General features: G+C 32.5%; 1 protein-coding gene across 2 annotated transcripts in view; it reads right to left on the bottom strand.

The window, feature by feature from the left end:
- LOC109540306 (insulin-like growth factor-binding protein complex acid labile subunit) overlaps positions 1 to 23,409 on the bottom strand; it is a 156,593-nt gene that overhangs the window by 92,884 nt on the left and 40,300 nt on the right. The window contains exon 3 of one of the 2 annotated variants that reach the window (XM_019908639.2): positions 10,341 to 10,380. The exons of the other annotated variant lie outside the window; for it this stretch is intronic. Within the exon in view, the coding sequence (XP_019764198.2) occupies positions 10,341 to 10,361 (21 nt within the window). The 5' untranslated portion in view covers positions 10,362 to 10,380. The remainder of the gene's footprint in view (positions 1 to 10,340; positions 10,381 to 23,409) is intronic. 2 annotated transcript variants of the gene reach the window in all.

Below are 23,409 nucleotides of genomic sequence, written 5' to 3'. Positions count from 1 at the left end.
TTGAAATGACAAAGAAAGTAAAAAATAACATATTAGTGTTGTTCCAAGCAACGTTTCAAGGAAAACGGTTTGGCCGAAAGAAATGTATACTGTACCCGTATTTTATGCGTTCTTCCATAACTCAGCATGAAGTATTTCGTGATTCAAGATACGAAATATTTCGGATATGACTTGTCACATCACTTATGGCAACTACTGGACTAAATTACGCCCTAAAACCTCGTTTACAGACCGACTGGGCTTAGCACGTGCGTGACTGAGCACGGTCACGCATAGGTCACTCCTGACTAATTCATTATGCTTTTTAATGCTATTGCCGTGCTGTCAGGATTTTCGCTTAAGGTATACAACAATCTTAATTCTACTGTCGTGATCGCTTGATTGGTCCGCTTTGTCCTAATCTAATACAGCTTAATAAAATACATTAAATAAGTCGAAATCAACGACGCGTAAGTCAGGACCAAGAAAAAGTTATTAACATGCAGGGTGTACCGTAAGTACATGATCAAAAGGATACTGCGATATTCTTTGGATCAAAAGAAAACGATCTGAACTAACTTTTACTAAGGAAAATGTCTGGTTCCTCTGCTATTGATGGTCAAACTTCTTGACAAAAAAAATATTTTTTGAAATATCGCTTGAATGGTACGATGCATTTTAATGAAACTCGCCGTAAAATTACCGTGAATTAATAAATTCGTACCTATGTAAGACTCAGGTTTTGAAAAATGATCTTGGTACAACAACTATCAGAACTTTTATTTGGTAGCTGGAATCAACTAAATTATTTTTGAGTTGATGCACTAATCCTCTTTTGAGATTTTGTCTCATCTGTAAAATTTTGTACCATGTACAGATTGGACACCAAAAAAGTTCTGTTGACTTGCCAACTGATAATTACAAACACTTATTAACTTTTTACATTACCAAAACTTAAATTTTTTTGTTTGTAATAACGGAAAAGCCCTCAAATATGTTTCAGTGAACCTTGCTGGCCATATTTTCCTAAAACCTCGCTCCTTCTCATGAGGTTTCTGATGAACGCAATTCGGATGAAAACTTGACAATTAATTGATTATAAAGAACATTATTGCTTATTACGAAGTTTGCAGGAAATCTCTGAAATCCCTGAAATAGCAATGAAACCGAAATTATTTGATCGCTCAAAAGCTATGAATGCTACAAAATTTTTCGAAGAGCCCAAAAATGTTCAAAAATGATTAGTACATAAATTCAAAAAATTAGTTGATTCTTGCAATCGTCTGAATGGAAACTTGCGTCCTTAATCTTCTGCTGATTTAGATGGATGACCTTTTTGTAGGTTCCTGCTTGTTCATTTCCAGCAGTGCTTCTGGGAAATCTGTGATGCTCTTCATACTAGCTAATTGATGTTTGCTTCCAAATGGCACCTCAATTTTCCTTTCGATTTATATTTTTCTTCCAGAATCTTCGTACACTTCGCACTGTATCTTTGACTTCAAGGCTGTTTCTTCTCAGCACTCACCAAATTTTCTCAGACTTCACACACGTCTCTCTTTATACCTTTGGCGAATGTTTTCCAATTATGTTCTTTCAGCTCTTTTATCTGTGTATTGGTCCTGTTTTGTTCTGTTTGCTAGTTCCTCCAGTTTCTATTTAGTTGCTACTAATTTCATGAATTTATGATGACCATTTTTGTGTATGGAGAAGCCTTTTCCTTGCCTTGCATGTCTTACAATCTCGTTATTTTTTCTTCTTATACTATAATAAAAATATAATATATCAAATGCATTCAAAGTATCTAGGAAAAATATTAGCAAAAGTAATAAATTTAAACCTTTATGAGCTTCATGTCTTACTAAATGCTTCTATATCTTAGTATATTACGCATGTACGGATAGCATATAAAAACTGTATTTTAATTTCAACCATTGAATTAGGAACGAAATAAAAACATTGCAAAAACCAATTAATGAGCAAATAATGAAAAAATATTGTTAAGAAATTGATATTTGCGATTGTATAATTTTTGAATAATCATAAATTTCAATATTTTGCATCAGAAACACAGCTGAACTTTGTCATTTCTTTGAAGTGTACTACCTTCATATTTATTTCAATTAAATTTCAATTAAAACACCTCGCCCTTGATCAGGATCGTTTACCCGTTAAGAAAGGGAACAATAATAACAACGAATTAATCTTGCAGTTTAATTTGTTTATTTTTGTAACAGAAAGTGACGAAGACATTTAATCGAAACAACAGTTGTGCATACGACTATTTAAAGGTGGAATTGGACTTGTATAAATATTCGCATAACATACAAGCGACATTGATAGAAGTGGCGCGTGTGTAAATAGAAAGGGTGCATACGGCCGGAAACATAAAAAATGATAATAAGACACTCTTACATTCGAAACCAAAATAGGAAAAGTATGGGGGCCAGCTGCCGTGGGAGTTCGGAAACTCATAATAAGTGAGCCGCTATCGGTTCGAAAAAGAATATAAATTTACCAGAACGGCGGTTGATATCAAATAATAATAAACGCATTGAGTTTTATGTCACGTAGCCGGTATGCTTTACTAGGCAATCAGTAGGACTACGTACGGAAAGAATTTTAAGCGGTGTTAGGTAAGAGGTTTAGGTATCGCCGCTCAATAACTGGAAAAACTGCTAAAATTGCGTTCAAAATGACCTACACATTCCAGGAATACCTGATAAGAACATTATCAAATGCCGATCAACGAGGTTCTATCTATTAAATGTGAAAGCGACTATTTGCTCCAAAACAAAACTGTTTCTAGTCTGGATGCTTTAAAAAATGTTACTGATAGGATATTTCTCTAATGCAATTATTGCCGATATTAGTGCGGTCGACATGTTGTGTAAAGTCCTTTGATTAGTAGCAGGAGTCTTGGAATTCAACAATGTTAAAGTTCAGAACACGACCAGATTAGTACAGATAAACTTTCAAGATACACTTGATAACCTAAGTTAACTTGAATTTAGTTGGCGCTCAAAATATTATCTATAACTTTGTTGCGCTAGTTGTGCTAATAATGGGATGCTTGCAACATACTCTTGTTCAAAATCATGCCCGAATTAATCTTTGCAATTTGTAATTGTGCAGAACTTCTAACTACAAATTTTTTTAAAAATTTCTTTAATTAAATCTTTAATCGGGTTTGTTTTCTAATCCCACAGGAGGATCGAAAAGTAAATTTTACGAAACTAGCCTAATGTCGAACAATCGACGTGTTTGTTGCCAAGCTCAGTAATACGCGCACTTCAACTACAATGACTCGAGTATGGATAAGTTCTTCAAATGAACTTGAGGACCTTTTTATTTGTCCTTCGCCTTACTACGACATTACGACTTACTACCGGCAAAAATCTACGAACATCTTCCATGAAAAGTTTTGTTACAGATAACAGCACTACTTAAGTGAATAGTTCCACTAATATGATAATCATCACAATGGAAATAGGGTAACTTCGCCAGTATGCAGGACATAGCCAGTAGTCGGACAAAACGTATATACATATTTGAAAATAAGTTGAAAACGTGAAACAGTATCTCGTTAAATAATTAAGAAATCAATTCTGACAACCTTCCCCTACGATTTTTTATGAGTTTAATTTGAGGAGTTGTCATTATTGAACCGTTAAAAAGGCGCGAAAGTGACGATGTGTTGGTGCTCTCCCGTTTATCTGTGTTAAAGATGGGTGTGAGACAGTTAATAGGTTATATTTTATATTTAATAATTTAGGTAGAAGCATAAACGTTAGATATATTAATAACCGTCTAAATTTACATAAAACATTACAAAAACGGTAATTTTTAAATACTTTAAAGTAAAATGTAGATGGCCGGCAAACTGGAATATTATTTTGCAATAAAACCAGTAGTCGGACAGGTGTCCGACTATTGAAACCAGATGGGCCTCTAGTTCTTCTCGCTTTCTATTTATTTGCAAGCCACATCGATAATTTCTTGATTAATTGATTAATTAATAATCCACATTGATAATTTCATAGGTGCATGAGGTTCCTAAGTCAAAAGTGTAGGATCGTTTAAAGGGAAAGTAAGCCAAATGTGCAAAAACATGAGACCGGAACCCGTCGAATAGCAAAATGGGTTAAACATTTAGCTGAGTGAGGATTTCCAATAAGAAACATGTTCCTCTTGATACTGTTCAAAAAAATTGTTCAAAGAGAGAAGTAGAAAGCACCGTTTATTTCTTTATGGTATTGAGAGCCTAATTTATATTTTTGGTTTTGTAACAGATCACTTTCTGTTAGGCAAAACGAAACTGTTACCATAGATTGCAGATAGTTAGGTAGGTAGTTTTAGTTTAGTAAAATTGTATTAGTCTTTATGGAATTCGGAATACAGGACTGTGCAGACATAACAAATCGGAGTCCAAGGAGGAAGTGTCCAACTTCCAGCAATTACCTGGCGTACCACTTGCAAACATTGTCCGACTACTAGCAAAACGGCCTTTTTACAATCGGATTATAAAATAAGATTTTTGTATTTAAATTGAAGCCAAATCATAAATCTATTCCCTAAAAAAGGTTTTACATTTTTTACTACAATACCGAAAATTTAATAAAATAATTCAGTTCCGACTTATGCTAACTGTCCGACTACTAACTAATTTATCTATAGCGATGACCCAGATAGTGATGATTTCTCAGCCAAATAAACCAGCTAAAATGCTTTTTGCACATGTTGTCGTCTTCCTCTACTTTAAAACTAAGGATGGACAGGAAAGAACTGATTCCAAAAAAAATTAAATGCTGCAACAAAAATTCCATAAAACACAAAGTGGGCAAAATATTTATCTTCATATATTTGCTTATAAATTAGTTCGGTGGGAGTAGTTTATGATTCAATTCAGTTAAATTAGTGATTAATTCCCGGCTCAAGGGCTTATATCTCATTCGCCCGTTCTCCAGCCTGCCAATGTTGAAAATTGTAATTTAAATTACTCATTACTTCCCATCCCCCCATAAAACAGCATCAAATAAATATTAAATTTACCTAATAACTAACCTTTTTACATTATGCAACTACAATCAATATTTTGAAGCAAATATTTCGTCCAAAAGTTGGGGAGTTTTGCGGAGGAACAAACAAACATTAACAAGAATGAACTAAGATTGGCTATTATTGAAATTTAAATAAAGTAGAATATGCCAGGACATTAGCATATGCTTTTGTAAAACCAATGTATACATATACAAAACCATGTACAATTTTAAAAATCATAACTAATAATAGATTTATCAATTTACCCATTGTGCTGTACACATACAAGTATGTTTTGGATTACGTTATTATTTATTAGCCATTACTGGTTAAAATTGCCGGCTCTGAAATGAATGTAAATTGCAAGCAATGAAAACAAGTAATCCATGTTTTGAAATGCGCTTTAGGCAATTGAGAATCGCTTTTTGATATTTCGGTTGTAAAGTTTCACATAAATATGTCGATTAGAGATATTTTATTTTAAATGATGGTTGCGAGGTCAGAGCTGCTTTTCAACTGTAACATTTGTTATTACTCTCCCGATATTGCTAATAGGAAATTTTATTTTTGCTTAATTAGTTATGTGGTTATTATTAATAATGTTACTGCAGTTCGAATTTTCATTTGTTGTTGTAAAAGTCACACCGGCTTTATTGCTAACAAATACAGAAAATGCTCTACATGAAGAGTGAACAATTGGACTCAGATTAGAGTGCAAATATGCATAATTATTCTTATAACGAAAATTTCAAGAGCTCAGTTTAGCTTTTTGTTAAAGTAAAAGTGAGTAGATTTGTATATTATTTGTTAGCTTTTGAATATGTCATCGGAAAAGGTAAATAAGTACGACATAACACTCTGAGTACAATAAAAAGAAAGTATTAAGTAAGTAAAATAGAATAAAAGCAAGAGTTCTCAACCAGTATGTCCTACTGGTTCTCACTTATGGAACAGAGACCTGGGCACGAAACAAGAATATTATAAACAGATTACAAGTAACACAGCGAGCCATGGAAAAATGAATCCTAAACATCAAACTACAAGACCGCATTACTAACACAGAAATAAGAAGAAAATCAAAAGTTAAAGATGTAGAAAAATATGTGCACTAACGTGGAACTGGGTGGGACATATTGGGAGAATGGCAGACAACAGATGGAAGCGAAGGAAGATCAGAGAAGCTACATACCCCATAGTTAATTTAACTGATCTTGGAAAAGATTGCAATGTATAAATCTAGATTGAAACATTTCAGACTCTTGTGAAATTAGAGTGCTGAAAGCAAACATATTTAGGTTACGCCCGAGTCTTGTAGTTACTGTATCAGTTGCTCTATTAGTATGTGTGAACGTGAAAAAAATGCTGAATTACATTATAGTTGTTTCAGTATATACAGTAAGACTTTTGGTAGTCATATCAAACACTTTTCGAATGAAATGATGATTGCTATGGTTAATATTAAATAACTCTAATACCAAATCTTCGAAATATCTATCTAAATATCTTGATTTTGAATAACGTGTAACAATAACATGTTACACACAGCAATAAATAAAAAGGTTGACATGTTTAAGAATTAACTCTGCTATTTTTGGCATTCATTGCAACACCCAAAAACATACGAAGATCATATTAAGTGAAGAAAATTGAACTTAACTTTTCCTTTGTCTAGAAACTAAACTTGCCACAACGGAAATGATATATTTAGACTGATATTAAGGACTTTAATCAAGTTTAATATAAAATGCACAGGATGCTGGCAATGATATCAGTTGGCTTCATTAGACACTTTTCTCTAAATCATGTAAAAATTGCAACTTTTCAAAAACATAATTATTTAATTATTATGGAGTGATTCATCAATCAATTAGTTGAAGCACACAAACATGATTGAATCATTTTAGGACGTATTTTCCCACAACTCTTTGTTATATCAGGTATTTACATTGCTAATCTATGATGGTCTCATAATTCCCTTAACCTGGCAGTAAATTAATAAATGTTTTCATTTTTAATGTACAGCAGCACCACATGATTACTTGCGGGCGAGGCTAACTATGCCATTTAATTAAATCCCGTTCGGCCATTAAAAAGCAAATTGAACGTTCTGCCGAACTGCATCACAGTTTCAAGCTTAAACTGAAAGTAAATCACAAGCCATGCTGGCGTAAATCTCAGCAAACATAATTTTAAATGCAAAAATGAATCCTTGGCTAATTATTATTCCGTAAAGTTGGTACTAGGTGGGTTTCACTCGGCCTTTCAATAACAACACCAACCCACTTGCAAGTCTGCGTCTCTTTTTTCGCCTGTTTACCTACGGTTTTGTTAATTGAAATTCAGGAAAATGATTTCATTATTAATTCTTTCTTTGTTAAGTGGTTCTGTATGTTTGCAAACGACCAGACATATGTGAGAAGTGCACATTGGCAGAGGGTCATGGTAATTTCTTCAGTTAAAAACCTTGGATAAATGTAATGTTATTGATGATGCAATGGATATTATAGGCAAAAACGTGAATAAAATACATCGTAATAATATCACTCGTAGTTCGAGTCTTCACAAAAATTCCCAATTGCCCTTTTCTGCATCTCGCAAATATTTTGAAATACCATCTGTTCACACTGGATATAAATAATTTTGGTGCTTGGTTTTCCTCCAGAATTCCTTGATCCAAACATCTACCTCATTGGGTAAATATAGGTTAAACCATATTTATGTATCAGGCATGTTTAGCAAACACACATCGTATTAATGTTGCCCCTCGACGTAAATTATGGATAAATGCTTACAATAGATTTATCCAATCTGTCATTATACAAACATTAGTATAGGTTTAGGAACGTATAAGCAGAAGTAGATGACAAGAAAATAATTTACTTATTATTTATTCTAGCCATTTAAAAACGTTTGTTCACCGATTTTTTAGTATGGATAATTGTAAAGTAGGAGTCAATTTAAATAATATATTGTTTACTTAAGTCAATTACTGGTTGTTCCAGTATTGGTTGTTTATTTTTAATTTAGAGTGCCATGCAGATTTGGAAATCCGCGTCCATTCACTGATATTTTAAATTAACATTATCAAATTAATCACCTGTTCAATAAAGTGTCTGTTCTTTTTCTTTAGTTTACTGTGTATTTCTGTAGTTCACTAAGCAACTTCCGTTTCTTAGAGACATGTTTTCTACGTGAACATTGATGAACACTTTCTTTGTGCTAAACATAAATGGTGTTCTTTCTTCAAGTGTTAAGACCTCAGACGTACAATCTATGTATGGTATGTAAAAAATATTCTGAAAGATATTGCAAGTAATTCTGATTTTAAAGCTTGTTACACAAAATGAATACTGGGAGTATTAATTTTTAAATTACTTGGAATTTGAAAATACCAAATAACATGAAATTATTCTGAGGCTGCAATAATACCTATAGAAAACATAAATCGCCAACTGAAAATGTGGCAAAATTTCAGCCAGCAATCATTTTATTCGATTTGATGTTAATTTGAAATGATCGCTGACAAAATATGGATCGAAAGGCACGTTAATGGGTGTAAATGTAGCGCATATCTCGAATAGACAAATGGAAAAATATCGGTTGAAAGCGAATGCTTTGCCACCTTTGCTTTTCATTTAACATTAAATGCAATTATTTAACTTTACAGTTAACAAAAAACGAAACTATTAACTAACAGCTACACTTTAATCTTTAATTAATAAAGACATTTCCAAAAAAACTGATAACTGTGACCGTTATAATAAAGCCCGTATCCCCAACATTTCGGATCTAATATATCATTCGTCAGCATTATTTTCATATCATTCGAATCTACCATTTGGCTGAAATCACCAGACCCCATCATTTTATATGGTTTGCTTCGGTATCAAATTATATGCTACCGTTGATAGTCGCCATCGTGTTTCTCATTTATTTATATCAGCTACATTATTACATGAATACCCAATCAATTATCGGGATTTTCAAACGCACTTCCTCACAGCCCAGTCGATTATTACTGTCTGGGAAGCATTTCTTCTTATATTGAAGCTTATTTTATTACGGTTTTATTAATTGGAAATATTTGCCCTGCTTGCGAAAGTAGCATTAGTGATTGGTGATATCAAGCAGTTAATTGCTATTAGGTAAAACGTGACCCTTATGCTCAGGTAAAACGGTTGTTTGAGGCAGTTAAACAATACTTAGGCATATCAATGATGTATTTTTAAGGAAAATTATACTACCGTTTTGCAAATTGCTTTTTCCTGTTTTGGAACGATATAGCCAGGTGAGAGTAAACCTTGTAAATCTTTTCGCGTTTCCATGCTGAACTGATAAATTACATTCAGCTAATAAAAAATACATAATTGCCTGTACAAATAAAACAAGTGCATACCTATTAATAATTTCATAAATAAAAAGGCAAGCTAGAGATGTGGGCATTATTTCCATTCGATTTTCAGCTTACTGAAACATTATCTAGAAACCAGAACTATTCCATTTCAATAAGTAATGTACCTACAGCGCTAATAAGTTCAAATAAAACAATGTAGAACTCCAAATTAGAGTTCACCTTATATTTAACCGCCTCGAGTTAATCCTCCAAACTGTTTAGATAGAAAATAATTCGCAAAATAGTTTTCGAGGTGCGGTCCTGCTTAAAACTAATTTGTATGCAGCCCGTTCCTTTTAATAGATGCACGATAAGTTTTTGTAATATACTTGTAATTACGGGCCTTTTTTGTTTCATAATAATTAGTGAGAATGGATTATACGGCTTCTTGGAATTACCCAACAAAAGGATTATTAATTTGTTGCCAGACAATATTTTAAAGCGTGATTTGGATTGGCAAGCCTTTGTTGAGTTTTATTTGTAGTTAAAATTCATTTGTTCTTTTAAAGTTTTTCAAATTTCAAATTCATAAGGTGTTTCTATTTAGCCATTAAGCCATAAAGTTGGAAAACCGTCTGAAAGCCTTAGTAAATGGCCGAAATACATTAAAAATTACTAGGAAGTGTATGTATTTAGCTTTTGCGCCTTTAAAAATATTTCTGACCGACTTCTAATTTTGAAGTTGATTTTCGGTTTTTCGTTAATTACCTACAACATTTTCTTAGTACTGCAGAAAACTAACATTAATTTTCAATCATTCGAAATATTGAATTTTTTTTATTTTTAACTCCTAAGTTCCTAAACCTAAGTGAACTAAAATCAAATTAAATATACTCAAACAGAACAAATATTTGGAATTTCATAGTCGGACAAACATGTTATGCAGTATTAATGGTGCTGAAAATTTAACTGAAAATTCATTCAAACTCACCCTTTTAATTAGACTGATCATGTGTCCGGAATTAAAAAATCTGCAACAAAAATTATTAATGAGACAATTAGTTGAGCTGCCAGAAAAATGTATGATTTAGCAAAAAAATATTAGTTGGTTCATATTAAATAAAGCCCAGCTAAGAAGAAAAATGGGATTGTTGCTATTGTGAAAACTGATTCCTGTTTAACAATCCAAAATAAAGAGTTAACAACATGAAATAATAGCTTGACAAATTAAACTCCCTATTTGCAAAAACTAAATGACTGCTAAAGAAGATGTTTAAAAGTTACTCACAAGTGCAACCTAGATGTGGTACTGAACCATTTCTTTGCCGTTCTAGAGATAAATCACACTTTTAAAAGCGTTGTGTTGCAAAAATCTGAAAGCTCAATTCAGTGAGAGGAAACCAAACAAAAGTGGCGCATATGAAAATATGTTGAACGTAAAAACAAACCAACCGAGCATCAAACAACAAATAAATTAATTATTACTCGTTCGACACTTACTGAATTTAAGGAACAGGAAGCCGAAGATTGGGAGAAAGAAAAAATATATTAATAAGACGAATCAGTTGATTTAGAAAATACAGCTTGACCATCTACTTTTTTTGACTTTCCAGGAGACCTAATTTGAGAGAGTCCAATGTTTAAGGTGGAAAACAGGTTACTGAACTTTTTGAAAATCCGAATAAATATGTGATTTCCCCCTAGTTTTTGAATTCGTACCGAAAACCCGTCAATGGGTCACGACAGAATATTAATGATAACTAAAAAATGAGAATAGAGAAAGACTCTAGAGAAAGAAAGAACCTGTTCCTAATCATCGATCGTAACTTATATTCAATTAATTCATTCATCAGTATCTGGCTTTGATATTTTTTTACGAAAGTATCGAAAATAAAATCTGAATAATCTATAATTATCTCGTTACTTTCTGAATAAGGAGTTGGAAACACAGCATTACCCGTTTGAGACCTATTAACTTTTGATGGGTTAAATGTGTTCAATATTCACTGTTAAATGACAGCTAACCGATTAAAGCAGCTTAATTGAAAAATTTCAACCCTTAAATTCGCCTTAAAGATGCTTCCTATTTAGATAGATATTGGTAAAAATTATGGAGTTTTTAGACTAATTTATGGTTGACTGCATTACTACATTTATTGCAAATTTAGTAATGTGTGCAATATTTTATTGAGTTTTTTCTTAAAACAGGACGCATCACACATTGTTCAAATAAGAACTTAAACTAAATTAATAAACTTTGTGTACAACCGAAAAATTAACATTCCATTGGGCAAGGGGCAACTAGTAAGACCATTTTCAAGATTAACTGATGGTATTTGGTTGCTGTTAACGCTTACTGTGGTTATTCTAATGATAAATAAATAAGGTGTTCTGAGCAATAGCGTTTAAGATTAAAGCATACCAAGATTACCAAGTGACAAACGTTTTATGCTGAATATGTCTGTGATTTGCAGTTAGTTGCTTTCTGCCGATAAAAACAGCAAATAACATAATTTTATTGCTTCCTTCAACGTTGTACAGCTTTGTACAGAGGACAGCCATGAAATTTGCCTTTTTGCAAACTAGTTACATGTTTTCTCAGTTTGGCTATGATGGATAGCTCGGAAATTACGACAACCAAAAAAATATTATAAATATACAAAAGCAGCAAAATTTTCTTTTAATAATCATTTACAATGGAAATAACGCAGATATGACAATGAATAAAGTTTAATCATTAAATTGTGCAGCACCATTTTGGACCATTAAATGTTAATTCAAATGTCATTAACAGCAATAGGACCTTATGGTGTTGAATATTGGAATCGACAACTTAATATAAACAGAATTATTATGCAAAACTGTGTGGCGATAATTTGTTGTTTTCGGTAGTCTAATTGTAATTGTCATGTACGGTATTTGTTATGCAATTTTTATTAAATTTGCATGCACATTTAGTCTGCCTATTCGCTTAATAATTATGTTGAAATAAATTGTTATTCAAAATCTGCTGTAGTTTCTTCGCGTTGCTAAACATGAAAATCTGAATGTGATTATCCGTTCTGATATATGTAGACATAAACTCCTAAATTATAGAAACGTTAAACTAAATTTATTTATAATAGCATTAAGTGGCTGAACGTGAATAGGTACTACTTTCCCAATCAAATCAACCTACTATGATTGTAGTAGTTTAAATTCCAATTACCATAATCAATTTTAAGAATAGCCTTGAATTAAAAAATTGAAATGGTTCCATAGAAACTCTATTTTAAACAGGCTGCAATAACGCGGTATTTGATATCAAACGTGAGGTAATTTAAATAAACATGATCCTATTAAAGGCCCAATCAATAGAAAATATAAACACATATAAATTGATTCGTTCTGTTAAGTTAAGCTTCCAAACACATTAATTTCACATAGGCTCAGTGTGTTTGTAGTATTTACAAATCCTTTAAGCCAGAGTCAATATTTCCTTCGAATGCTAGACGTCCAGGCTACACAAAGAAAAACTACTCACAAATACGGGCACAAAACTGAGATCTTTTACATGAAAAATACGTGGGTACATCGCTCCAGGCTTGAAACGATGCTACACGAAAGGCATGTCAATATTAGAATAATGTTTAGATACAAAGTGTTATTTTTGACGTTAAACATGACCAGGTAGAAAGCTAAAGAGTTGAATAATTGCCCGAAAGCCACGAAAATCTGTTGGATATTCTGTGTAAATTGGTTTCACGGTTGGCATCAAATTTACATGTCTTGGGTAAATAGCCGATCATCGGTCGATGATGTTGAAACCAGGTAACACTATTTCTAAATAGTAGTCTATGAGCTTGATTTAAAGATAATTTATTCTCGCAGAAGCTTTGGCAAGAAATCTGGACGTTCACATCAATTCTTTTTGGGCTAACAGTAGTGTATTTAATTTAGGCATTTTATGAATCTTGGTGATTATTCACGAACTTAGTAAAAACAAACAAATATGATAAATAATAAAAACCTTATTCAAAACGCTGCTTTTCTATAAAGCCGTGATGCGCTAATTATTTCTTTTATGCCAGATTAGAAATGAAACGAAAAGCGGTTGGACATTAAATCATGTTTGAAATGATACTTTAGATTACTGATGTCGTAAGTATGAAGTATATTGAGGAGTTTCATTTTAAACAGCAGTTAGTTTCAAATTAAACAACATCTCGTATTAATAATAATGAAATATCAATGGTAATTATTGGGTTTAGTTAATAAACGAACAAAATAAAGACACAAATAATAAACAACTGAAATTAAATTCGAAAGCAATTTAGTTTGAAAATAAGCTTGACTGTAAAACTTTTAGATAATTCGAAGCGCTTGTTTGCAAACTTTTTATGAATTATGGAAATGATGCCATTTCAACTAAAGGCTGTAATGCTGCAACGAATATGTACTTGAAACGGCTCTGAAGCCAAACTTAAACTTTTGTGTATAATCGTGAAGGTACGGATTAGCTATATTTCTGAAAGAAACCGCAAACAAAATAATGCAAAAGATAGTAGAATTTGGCTAGCAATTTCTGCAGATTGAGATGAAGAAATCAGCCCTTGCGAAAACAGCTGATTGGGTTCACAATTACAATCTTCCAATTTGAATTTTGTACAGACTTCGATCTAAATTTTGCTTACAAGATCTTAATTTTACTTTAAGCTGTGATCAATTCAATTTGGTTTGATGTCAAATTAACCAAACGCATCGTTATACAGCATTTTTGCTATTAAAGCGATCCGGAAATACCGACAAAGTCATTTGAGGCATCCAAAACTAAGAGAACTTACATCTAGGGACAACTTAGATCCTTCTGCAGCCGGACAAGTTGCCAGTTTTATGATAAAAATACATTTAGTTCAAATATTGCTATTAATTCAAATTATTCAATTAAGAATTACTTATTGCTTTACTTCAAATATAGGTATAGGTAAAATATGGTCCTATCAAACAAATGTATAATACAAATATCAATATTTTTTATTTCAGTAGATAGAAAACAGATTATTTTATCGATCTGGTTCATAGATTAAGTAAATGTAGTCTTTGTTACATAGTATACTTAGAATAGTTTTTCGATATGCCGGTTTTTTGTACAATATAATTTTTTATGCAATTATAAGAAATCGGCCAGTACAAATTGATCAAATATGCAACTTTATGTAAAAGTTTGGTTAATAATGTCAACAACAATAATTTGATTGGGAGAAATGATATGGTATTTACTAGTTTTACAACCTCATATTGTACATTTTTGGTGCTTTTCTATTAACAATTGCCTCACACTAAATTTCGTTGCATATTCTAGCTAACATTTTTATGTAGAAATTCTTCGGTATTTCCAAAGAGAGCTTTCATAGTTAATAATACAATGCTTTAATTCTTCGAACGCAAATCATTGGAAAGGAAATTTCTCCCTGGTAGCAATTTTTTAATGTAAACTATTGAAGGACTTTTAATATTAATAATATAAGTCCAGCAATACATATAGTGAGCTACAGTGTAGCCAAAGTCATATTTTTTAGGTTGGCATCAATTTTGTTTAGCACAAGAGTTCAAGACTAACTTATTTGCTTAGTGCTGGATTACCCAACGTCGTAATTTTATTCTTCATTCTTAATCCCTTACATAATTCATAAAATCCAAGTTAATTCCGCGTGGTTAAATGCGACCGTTTACCCAAGTCCTTAATTCAGAAACGTAACTTAATTCTTAAAATTTTAACTTTTACGAATTAACGATTGATGAGTCGGAATGTTGAAGGTACGCGCATGCGGCACATCCCTATAAACAGATGATTTCTGCCATTGTGTAGCTAAAACCTAGCGGCTTAACACAAAAAGAAGAATTTGACGCTACTTTGACAGATAAAAACCGTTATTTGATTCTTTGATTTAAACACAAGCCGGATGTTTTCAACATAAGGATTGTTCGTCGGAGGTTGTTCAGCTTAATAATTGAAATTAATGAGGAAAATTATAGAAATATGTTGCAACATGAACTGTTGGACCTGGTGGAAGAGCAAGTTCACTTATGGGACAAAAAATCGGTGCTCAGATTCCAAATGCAATTTTGTGATATCTTTTGCCAAATACGGAGCAAGCAATCCATGTAAACCAACAAACTGACTTCGTCATTCTTGTGTATTTAAAAAATTGCTTTTCATCCCACTATTCTCATAACTTCACTATTTACCATAACTTTTATTAAGGTGGCAAAAAGACCTTCTGTGGCTCTTTCCGATTCATGGGGCAGTCACCAAAACGCCCACCCAAACTACCCCTGTCAAGCCTCAAACCTGCACTAAGTAGAGTAAATAGTACTCCACTCAGACCGAGTGCAATAATTTGTTGATTATTCAAGAACATTGCAATAAATTTAATTTAGAAAGGTAAGTAGTCCAATAAAACAAAATATAAACAGTATTTTAGGTTATATCACGWCACATGACATTCGTAAAAATTAAGAATTTACAATTAAGGAACTGGGTAACCGRTCCTTAAAAAGGTTAAATTTTACGAATTAAGAATTAAGCACTACGACGTTGGGTAATCCRGCMCTTGCTTAGTCGTCGTCAYGTCGGCGTAAAGTTGTTGTTAAATYGCTGCTGATGCAAAATCACTCTGTTCGCGATTTACTTTGTATCTTATCAATATACATTAACATTATTCACGTTTATGAGTGTGGCACTTTATTTCGCCAACTATTTAGACTTCGATTAAAATCATTTTAATTCTAAGCATCGGAAAAATACATTTTTATATCAGGAATGGCGGGGGTGTAAGGGGTGATGGCGAGACCGAGAGAGACCATTTAAAAAAGACTGATAAGCGGAAGATAAATGCCTTCGAACTGTTTTGTTGGCGCAAAATGCTGAGAGTGTCATGGACTGAGAAACGAACCAACCAATCCGTTCTGGACCAACTCAGAATTAAGAAGATATTGAGCATTCTGGTAGCGGAGAAAATAGCTAAATTCTTTGGTCATGTGGTCAGAAGAAATGGCCTTGAGAGACTCACTTTGGAAGGGACAGTCGCTCGCAAAAGCTCAAGAGGAAGGTCGCCCACGAGATACATGGATCTTATAACTTCTAACCGGCAAAAACGTCACCCAAACATTCAAGATGGCAGAAGATAGATAGGAATGGAAAGCGATCACAGTAAACAAAACATGAACTCATGATGCTCGAAACCGAGCAAACGACAGAACAACCAGGAATGGCGATATTTTAGTTTTTTTATATTTATTTTTTGTTTTAAATATCAATTATTAGAAAGTGAACTAGGCTCACAGGATTTCCTAAGACTTAAAGAATTAATTCTGCTTCAGTTCGTAACTTGGAAAGATATGTTACTTAACTACAACTAATAATAGTTTTGGTATACCAGTAGGTACCAATGAAATACGCAAAATCTCATTATTTTGGCATTGCGTGACAATTTCAACTAAAAATATTTCAGATTTGTGAGCATATTCTACAAATACATAGTAATGTAATTTAATTCTAGAAAAATTTAGACACTGCTTATGAAGCAGCAATGAGGAAATTTAACTAAATCTCAATGCCTCAGGTCATGCCGTTATTTTTAACGCCACACACATTTATTTGGATAATACCCCAAAAAAGACAAAAACACTTTTAGATCAAAAACGGACTATTTGCGGGTCAATCAATATTCCCGGAAACATATTTTTGTCGCTTGTAAGCACTGGATCTGAACAGCGAAAGATTAACCTAACAGACTTTTGCAATATTTCACTGTGTTAAATTCGTTTTACAATATTTCTGTTTCAAACTTCGTTTCGATTAATATCAAACATGTTTGGCTGGACTGGGTAAAACACTCAAGGAATATGAACTGTACAATTGACACTTGAAGCATATAAAAATAACAAAAATTCTTTAGAGCAATCGATTACTTTTTAAATAATAACAGACCAGCAGTAAGCGTGATTTACGAATAGGAATGAACTGAACCCGCTGCGTTAAAAGTACTTCGAATTCAATTAATCATTCAAAATTGGAATAATCAAATCTTAATTATTTCTCAAATTGGACAAATACCTGCCAACAGTATAATTATTATTGAACCAAAAACAWACATTATTACTTTATAAAAAATAATTTGTGGTCGGCTTGCTTTGACTMAMAGCTATCGTGATCCAACAAACATTTTTTTAGACAAATGTTATTAAGCAACAACMTTCTTCGTTAGTCTTTTACACAATTGCATTTTGACACTTTAAATATCACACTAAAATAAAGTCTTACTTCAACGATTCTCTATTTAATGAGGTTTACCAAGCCACGTCGGTTTTAAATTGAGAGATATTTAGCAACAACACGCGTTTCACTTAATATAGGTCAGGCCAAAAGATATGGGAGAGAAATATTGCTCTCTGCAGCCGCCTTGGGATTTTCAATTTGCTCGTATCGAACAATTCATTTTTCATCGAGTGTCTTTTTACATTCGCTAGTTACTAGATAACCCAGACATATAAAAGGTTATTGAAACTGTGCGAATCGGAAAATAGCTAACTTTGATTCTTTATAGTTAAGAATTTATTTCAAGCGTCAGCCGTTTTTCTAGTCATTCATTTCAGTTACTTAATCAAATTTCATATTTTTCGACATCTACTTGAGTTTCAACGGAGACCAGTCAAAATTAAATAAAAAACCAATACATATACAGTTTACTCACTTTGAGAAAATCGACTGTTTAGAGACGAATTAAATTTTTTTCAAGTTGAGGGCTAAAATATTTGTAGTTTGATTCTGTTTAGAAAACTTCACTTTAAAATGCGGAGTATTATCAAATAAAAGTTTCAATTACATGTTACTAGCGGGCCGGATATGAGTTTCTAAAGTTGACCGTCTTAAAATATATGAATTTAATACATTTGAATTAAAGTTGATATATCTAATTAGGACTTATTGCTCATAACTTGTACACGATAACTCAAACTACTTAACTTTTTGAGTCTTGAGAATTTTTTTCAGTTTCAGACCAGTTTTTGGATACGAGTACGAAACAGGCAACAATAGCTCGCATCACGGTTTCATATGTGGTTCGGCACATATGTGGTAACTATACATTTCTAGTTCAAATGTGTTAAGAGCACGTATAATTAACATTTATACGCTTTGTAATTTGGTGTGTTCCTCTAATTGTGCAATCAAAACCAGTCTACAAACAGTTAATACATATATTTTCATCGAATATGGCCAACACGTGTACGAAATCCGGCAAACATTTCACACATTACTATTTTCTCAAATCTCAAAGCGCAATATGTAAACTGTAAAATCGGATAAAGAATAACCCAGAAATATTGCAAGTGTAAATATTTCTGCCAAAACAAAGCCAGTAGAAGATAATGTAAATCCACGTGTTGCATTTATCTTGTTTGAAAGCTTTTTCAAAAAATAGCTAAATGTTAGAACAAAGTTAAAAAGTTCGTGATAGAACGGCCCTGTATTGTTGTGAGTTAATACATTGTATAATTACTTACCTGCTTAATTAAAAACCATTTTTTTTATTAATTAATAGTTGCTGCTTCTACAGCTGACAGCTTAAACGCTTGATTCTGAAAATTTTTAACTAATTTGAGATGTTTAAGCCCAATTGGTTAAAGAAGCAAATTTAGTTAAATTTAATTTAAATAGATAAATAATTCGCTGGTTAACATTTCCAGTATACAATAACAAATTGTCGCAGATCGACCGTAAGTCAAAGACTGTTTACTTAGATTATTTTTATACAAATACAGTACGTTCTCCACAATTTATTAGAATACATTATTCACAAAATGTTCCGAAAATGGTAAATCGACCAGAACACCTGGCTAAGATAAAAAGGTAAATAATTAATGTAGTTGGTAACAAACACATACATAACATAACATATAATGACCTGTTATACACATAAAAAACTCACATAACTGACACATGACTTGAGCAACAATAATAATTGGCCAAATTACAACTTCTGTGCACATTTACACTGACAAGGTAATAAACTTTATTTTAGTAGTAACTGCTTTATTTGCATCAATCTTATTGCTTCTAATTATCTTGGTCCATTTTCGTCATTGACGACTAAGCAAAATGTCTCATTTTCTCGTTTCAATTAATTTCAAGTCGATTGTAATATAATCAGTCAATGAACTTTCTCTTTGTGTCAGTGAAGTAAGGAAAGGTGTTTGTACGATTTAAACATTCACCTTGTGTGTCACGTGTACAACATCTTACGAATACCAAAACATGTGTCTGGCAGATTGATTTCACTGGAGACACATTTATCGGTTCGATTTATGGGAGCGATTTCGAGTTTTAATGGTTCATAATAATTTTTATGTCACAAAATAACTTTTTAACGGTTCTTTAGTCCTCAAAGCTGCTATCGCGTATTTTTCTATCAGCTCTATTTTTTAGTTAGTTGGCATCCAGTGGACCGAAAATGCCTAATGCCACGAGATATATTTGCTGGTATTTTTCAGTTGAATAATGTAGCAAATGTGTTTATTCGTATATTCATTACTCTTTGTCTGTTGGTATATGCAGGTTGACTCTTACAAAGCAAATTAATTAAACTTCGAATTGAAATTTCGCTTAGAGAAGAGGATGATTACCTTTATTAAATTTGTCTGATGAAGTTATTGAACTTAAAGCATCGAAATCAATTCATATTTCAGATATTTCCTAACATTTTCCCTTTTAGAAGTATGTCCGAATTACTTAGCTGTTATGTTATTTATAAATAGGTTGATGACTTTTTGGAACTTGTAATTACTTTCAATCCAGAGAGTTTAAGTTACTGTAATTTTTCAAATCAACGCTATTTGAGGAAGAAAAAATAATATAACGAATCAGCGTCTCCAATTCCATTTCGGAGGCCATATTACCATTTGGAAACATTATAATAAAAATGAAATAAAGGTTTACTTAAAATTAAAACTTTTTACTACTGATTTGTAAATGTATATTAAATTTCGACTTTAAAAAATCATTTATATAAGGAAACAAGCCGGAACTACTATACTACAAGAACTACAAGCCGGATACTACTATGAATTAAATAACATAGAATTGGGCCTTTAAAATTGGTAGATTTAAGTCAATTACTTTTAAGTATCATTTTCGTGGCCACATTTATGTAATTAGGAAGTTATGAAGTTTCTTATCTTATGAAATCAAAACTAAATGAAACATAGATAAACTGAACTACATTGTTGACTGCATTTCAGAAACAAAGCTGTTGAGTTATTGTGGCAGGCAAACGCGTAAAAACTATTCGCAAGCTAATCCGAACAAGCAATATGTCCCGTCTTTCTATATTTTTCTGCACTTTTTGGCTAAATTATTGCTCCATATATATATGCGAACTTCAGTTGCAAGGCAACTTCAACTTTCCGGTATAAATTTTATTGAAGTAGAATTCGATAATAGTATAAATTGCTGGCGCGGAAAAATGTTGCCGATTCGCACACAATGAATATAAATGCACTACTTAAAAAAGTTGTTTGCAAGTTGGGTGTCAGCAGGATAATTTATCAATGTTTCACTCTCTCGCAAATGTAATTTGCTATCTATACTCTGTATATTACATACAATACATAATATTAAGAATGGAATGAGCAGCATGAAAACTTGACTTGCACATTTTTTAACAATATGTCGAGTCTCAGGTTTCAAATATAGTTAGAAGCTGATGGGGTGAGAGACGAATAAGAAGAATCAATAACAGTTAATAAATTTACAAAAAACGTTTACAAGTGGCACTGTTCAGGCTCTTACACTACATATTTTTGCTTATATATAAATATCATTTTTGGGTCCACATCTGGTCTACAACATTTTTCAAGCTGTTCATTCGATTAGAATCTTTTAGAAAGGTGGTAAAAACGTTTCTCAAATATTTATTTTTTGGGGAAAATGTTATGTCTCTCCAAAATAATGTAGATTGAAATCTATGAAGTATCTTAGATTTTCGTTACTGCTTTTTTCTTTGAGGAAAAGCGTGTAGCGTTTATTCCTGCAAAAATATAAAAAGTTGCTTCTGCTTATCGCAAAGCAGATACTTACACCAAATCATTTAGTCTGCATTTTATTTTAATGTTCTTAAAAGTTTCGCTAAAGAAACTTTGAGCATTTTTCGCACTTGTGCATCAGAACCAGAAACTTGCGATGTCCGGAGAGTGGAATTTACTATTTCTACATTCTCTTTTTCTGAAACAACCTCGGAAGAGGAGGTTTCTGCGAGTGACTTATACCAATATGCTCAAAAATAAGAAAATAAACATAAAACCCTACTTTAAAACGGAGCAGTCTCTTCTGGGAAAAAAGTAAAAATAATCGCATGAAATTCAGAACTACGGCGTGTAAACAGTTTTGTATGTCACGAAGGCACGAAATAATTTAAATAGTGCGTACAATTTAAATCAAAACATACGTTCAGCGGATTGTAAATTGGCCCACCAAAATGTCGCATTTGTCTCAATATCTGTAGAGTTAAGCCATAATATAAAAATAAATACCCTTTTGTTAGAAGAGATATGCAAAGTCAATATTTATATTCATATATCTTTATTACCATTCAATAAAACCTTGTGCAGTTATCGGATATCGAACTTTCCACTTCTCCCGGAGGACAGAAAATACGCTATTATTTCATTATGATACTTCGTGCTTGCTTTCTTGTACAAAAAATGATCAATTCTAACATAATTTCTCTTAAAGCCACTGGATCGGTTTTCAGACATATTTGCTGATGAAATATGTCAGCTAAACCCTGGTAAGAAGATAAGAAGGCATATTTCCTCGAAACAAAGACCCATAACTCTTAAAACGGAACTGATGTATCAGAGAGGGGATCTTTGAGTTCTCGTCAGCCTTGTATTGATAGATTTAATCTAATTTTGAGATGTATCTCGCATCCTACTCTAGGGAGTTGACAAGGGAGAAACCGATAATCTACCTGACAAAAAGAAATTATTGTTCTGTCGTTCATAGTGAAGTATTTATATTTTGGTGGAAACTCATTTATAAAGTTAATTCACTAGGATTTCAATATAACTTCAACTAACCGATTTGTATTGTTAATCTAATGGATTTGCTCCACTCTTGCTATTTTTGCAGTGCAATTACAAGACGTAATAAATCACAGAAAGTGATAAAAAATTTATTTGCGCTAACACCCATCTTGCGATATTTACGTAAACTATAAACATAACTATCTGTCTTTGTGAAATATAGATACGATCTCTGATATCGAAGGAGCAAATCCGTCACAATACCAACGTATTTTATCAATTCCGGTGGAGCACGAAGTCACTCAGATAAGTGTCTTTTAAATTTCGAAATTCCCATTTCCACGTAAAACCCACTTTATATATCTCAAGTAACAGAACCGTATTTTACCGGAAGCGGAATTCAATATATGGAGACCAATAAAGCGCATTTTCATGATTCTTGTTTCAGATGCAGGGAAAGTAAAAGAGTCCTCGTACTTCGTCATATCAAGAAGCTTTTCATATATGTTAGAATAAATATTTTTCTTTGTTTAGCTATTTATTTGTTATGGATTATGAGATAATCGACGTTAGAGAGTTGTCTGAGATGTCTTCGAGAACCAGTTAAAATTTTGTTTGTCAATTTAATTTGTGATGTATTCTTGAAGTAACCGCCAATAACCATCCACTACAATTTTGCATCAATGCTAATTTACTAATTTTGATGTCAGTCGTATTAATTTTCGGGAACTAAATTTCCAAAAAATATGTTTTAAGGAGTAAATAAATAACAAAAATAAAATACCTTTCCCAGAGATTCTTGTTCAGGAAGTCCAACGAATTGTCAAGTAAAAGGGATTTATTTTGATATACAGGGTTATTCACGCTATACGGCACGGACGTTTGCGGCTAGCCCGTTTGTTTTTTGCAAAGTATCATTTGATGAATCGACAGACGCCTATCGGGTGCACATTTTAAAAATATTTTAGTAATGTACAGAGTGTCCCAAAAGCCCT

This window comes from Dendroctonus ponderosae, unplaced genomic scaffold, assembly GCF_020466585.1.
Source record: "Dendroctonus ponderosae isolate FM_Combo_2020 unplaced genomic scaffold, Dpon_F_20191213v2 Dpon_F_20191213_3, whole genome shotgun sequence".
Lineage (NCBI taxonomy): Eukaryota > Metazoa > Arthropoda > Insecta > Coleoptera > Curculionidae > Dendroctonus > Dendroctonus ponderosae.
This window is presented reverse-complemented; position numbering and strand designations above follow the sequence as displayed.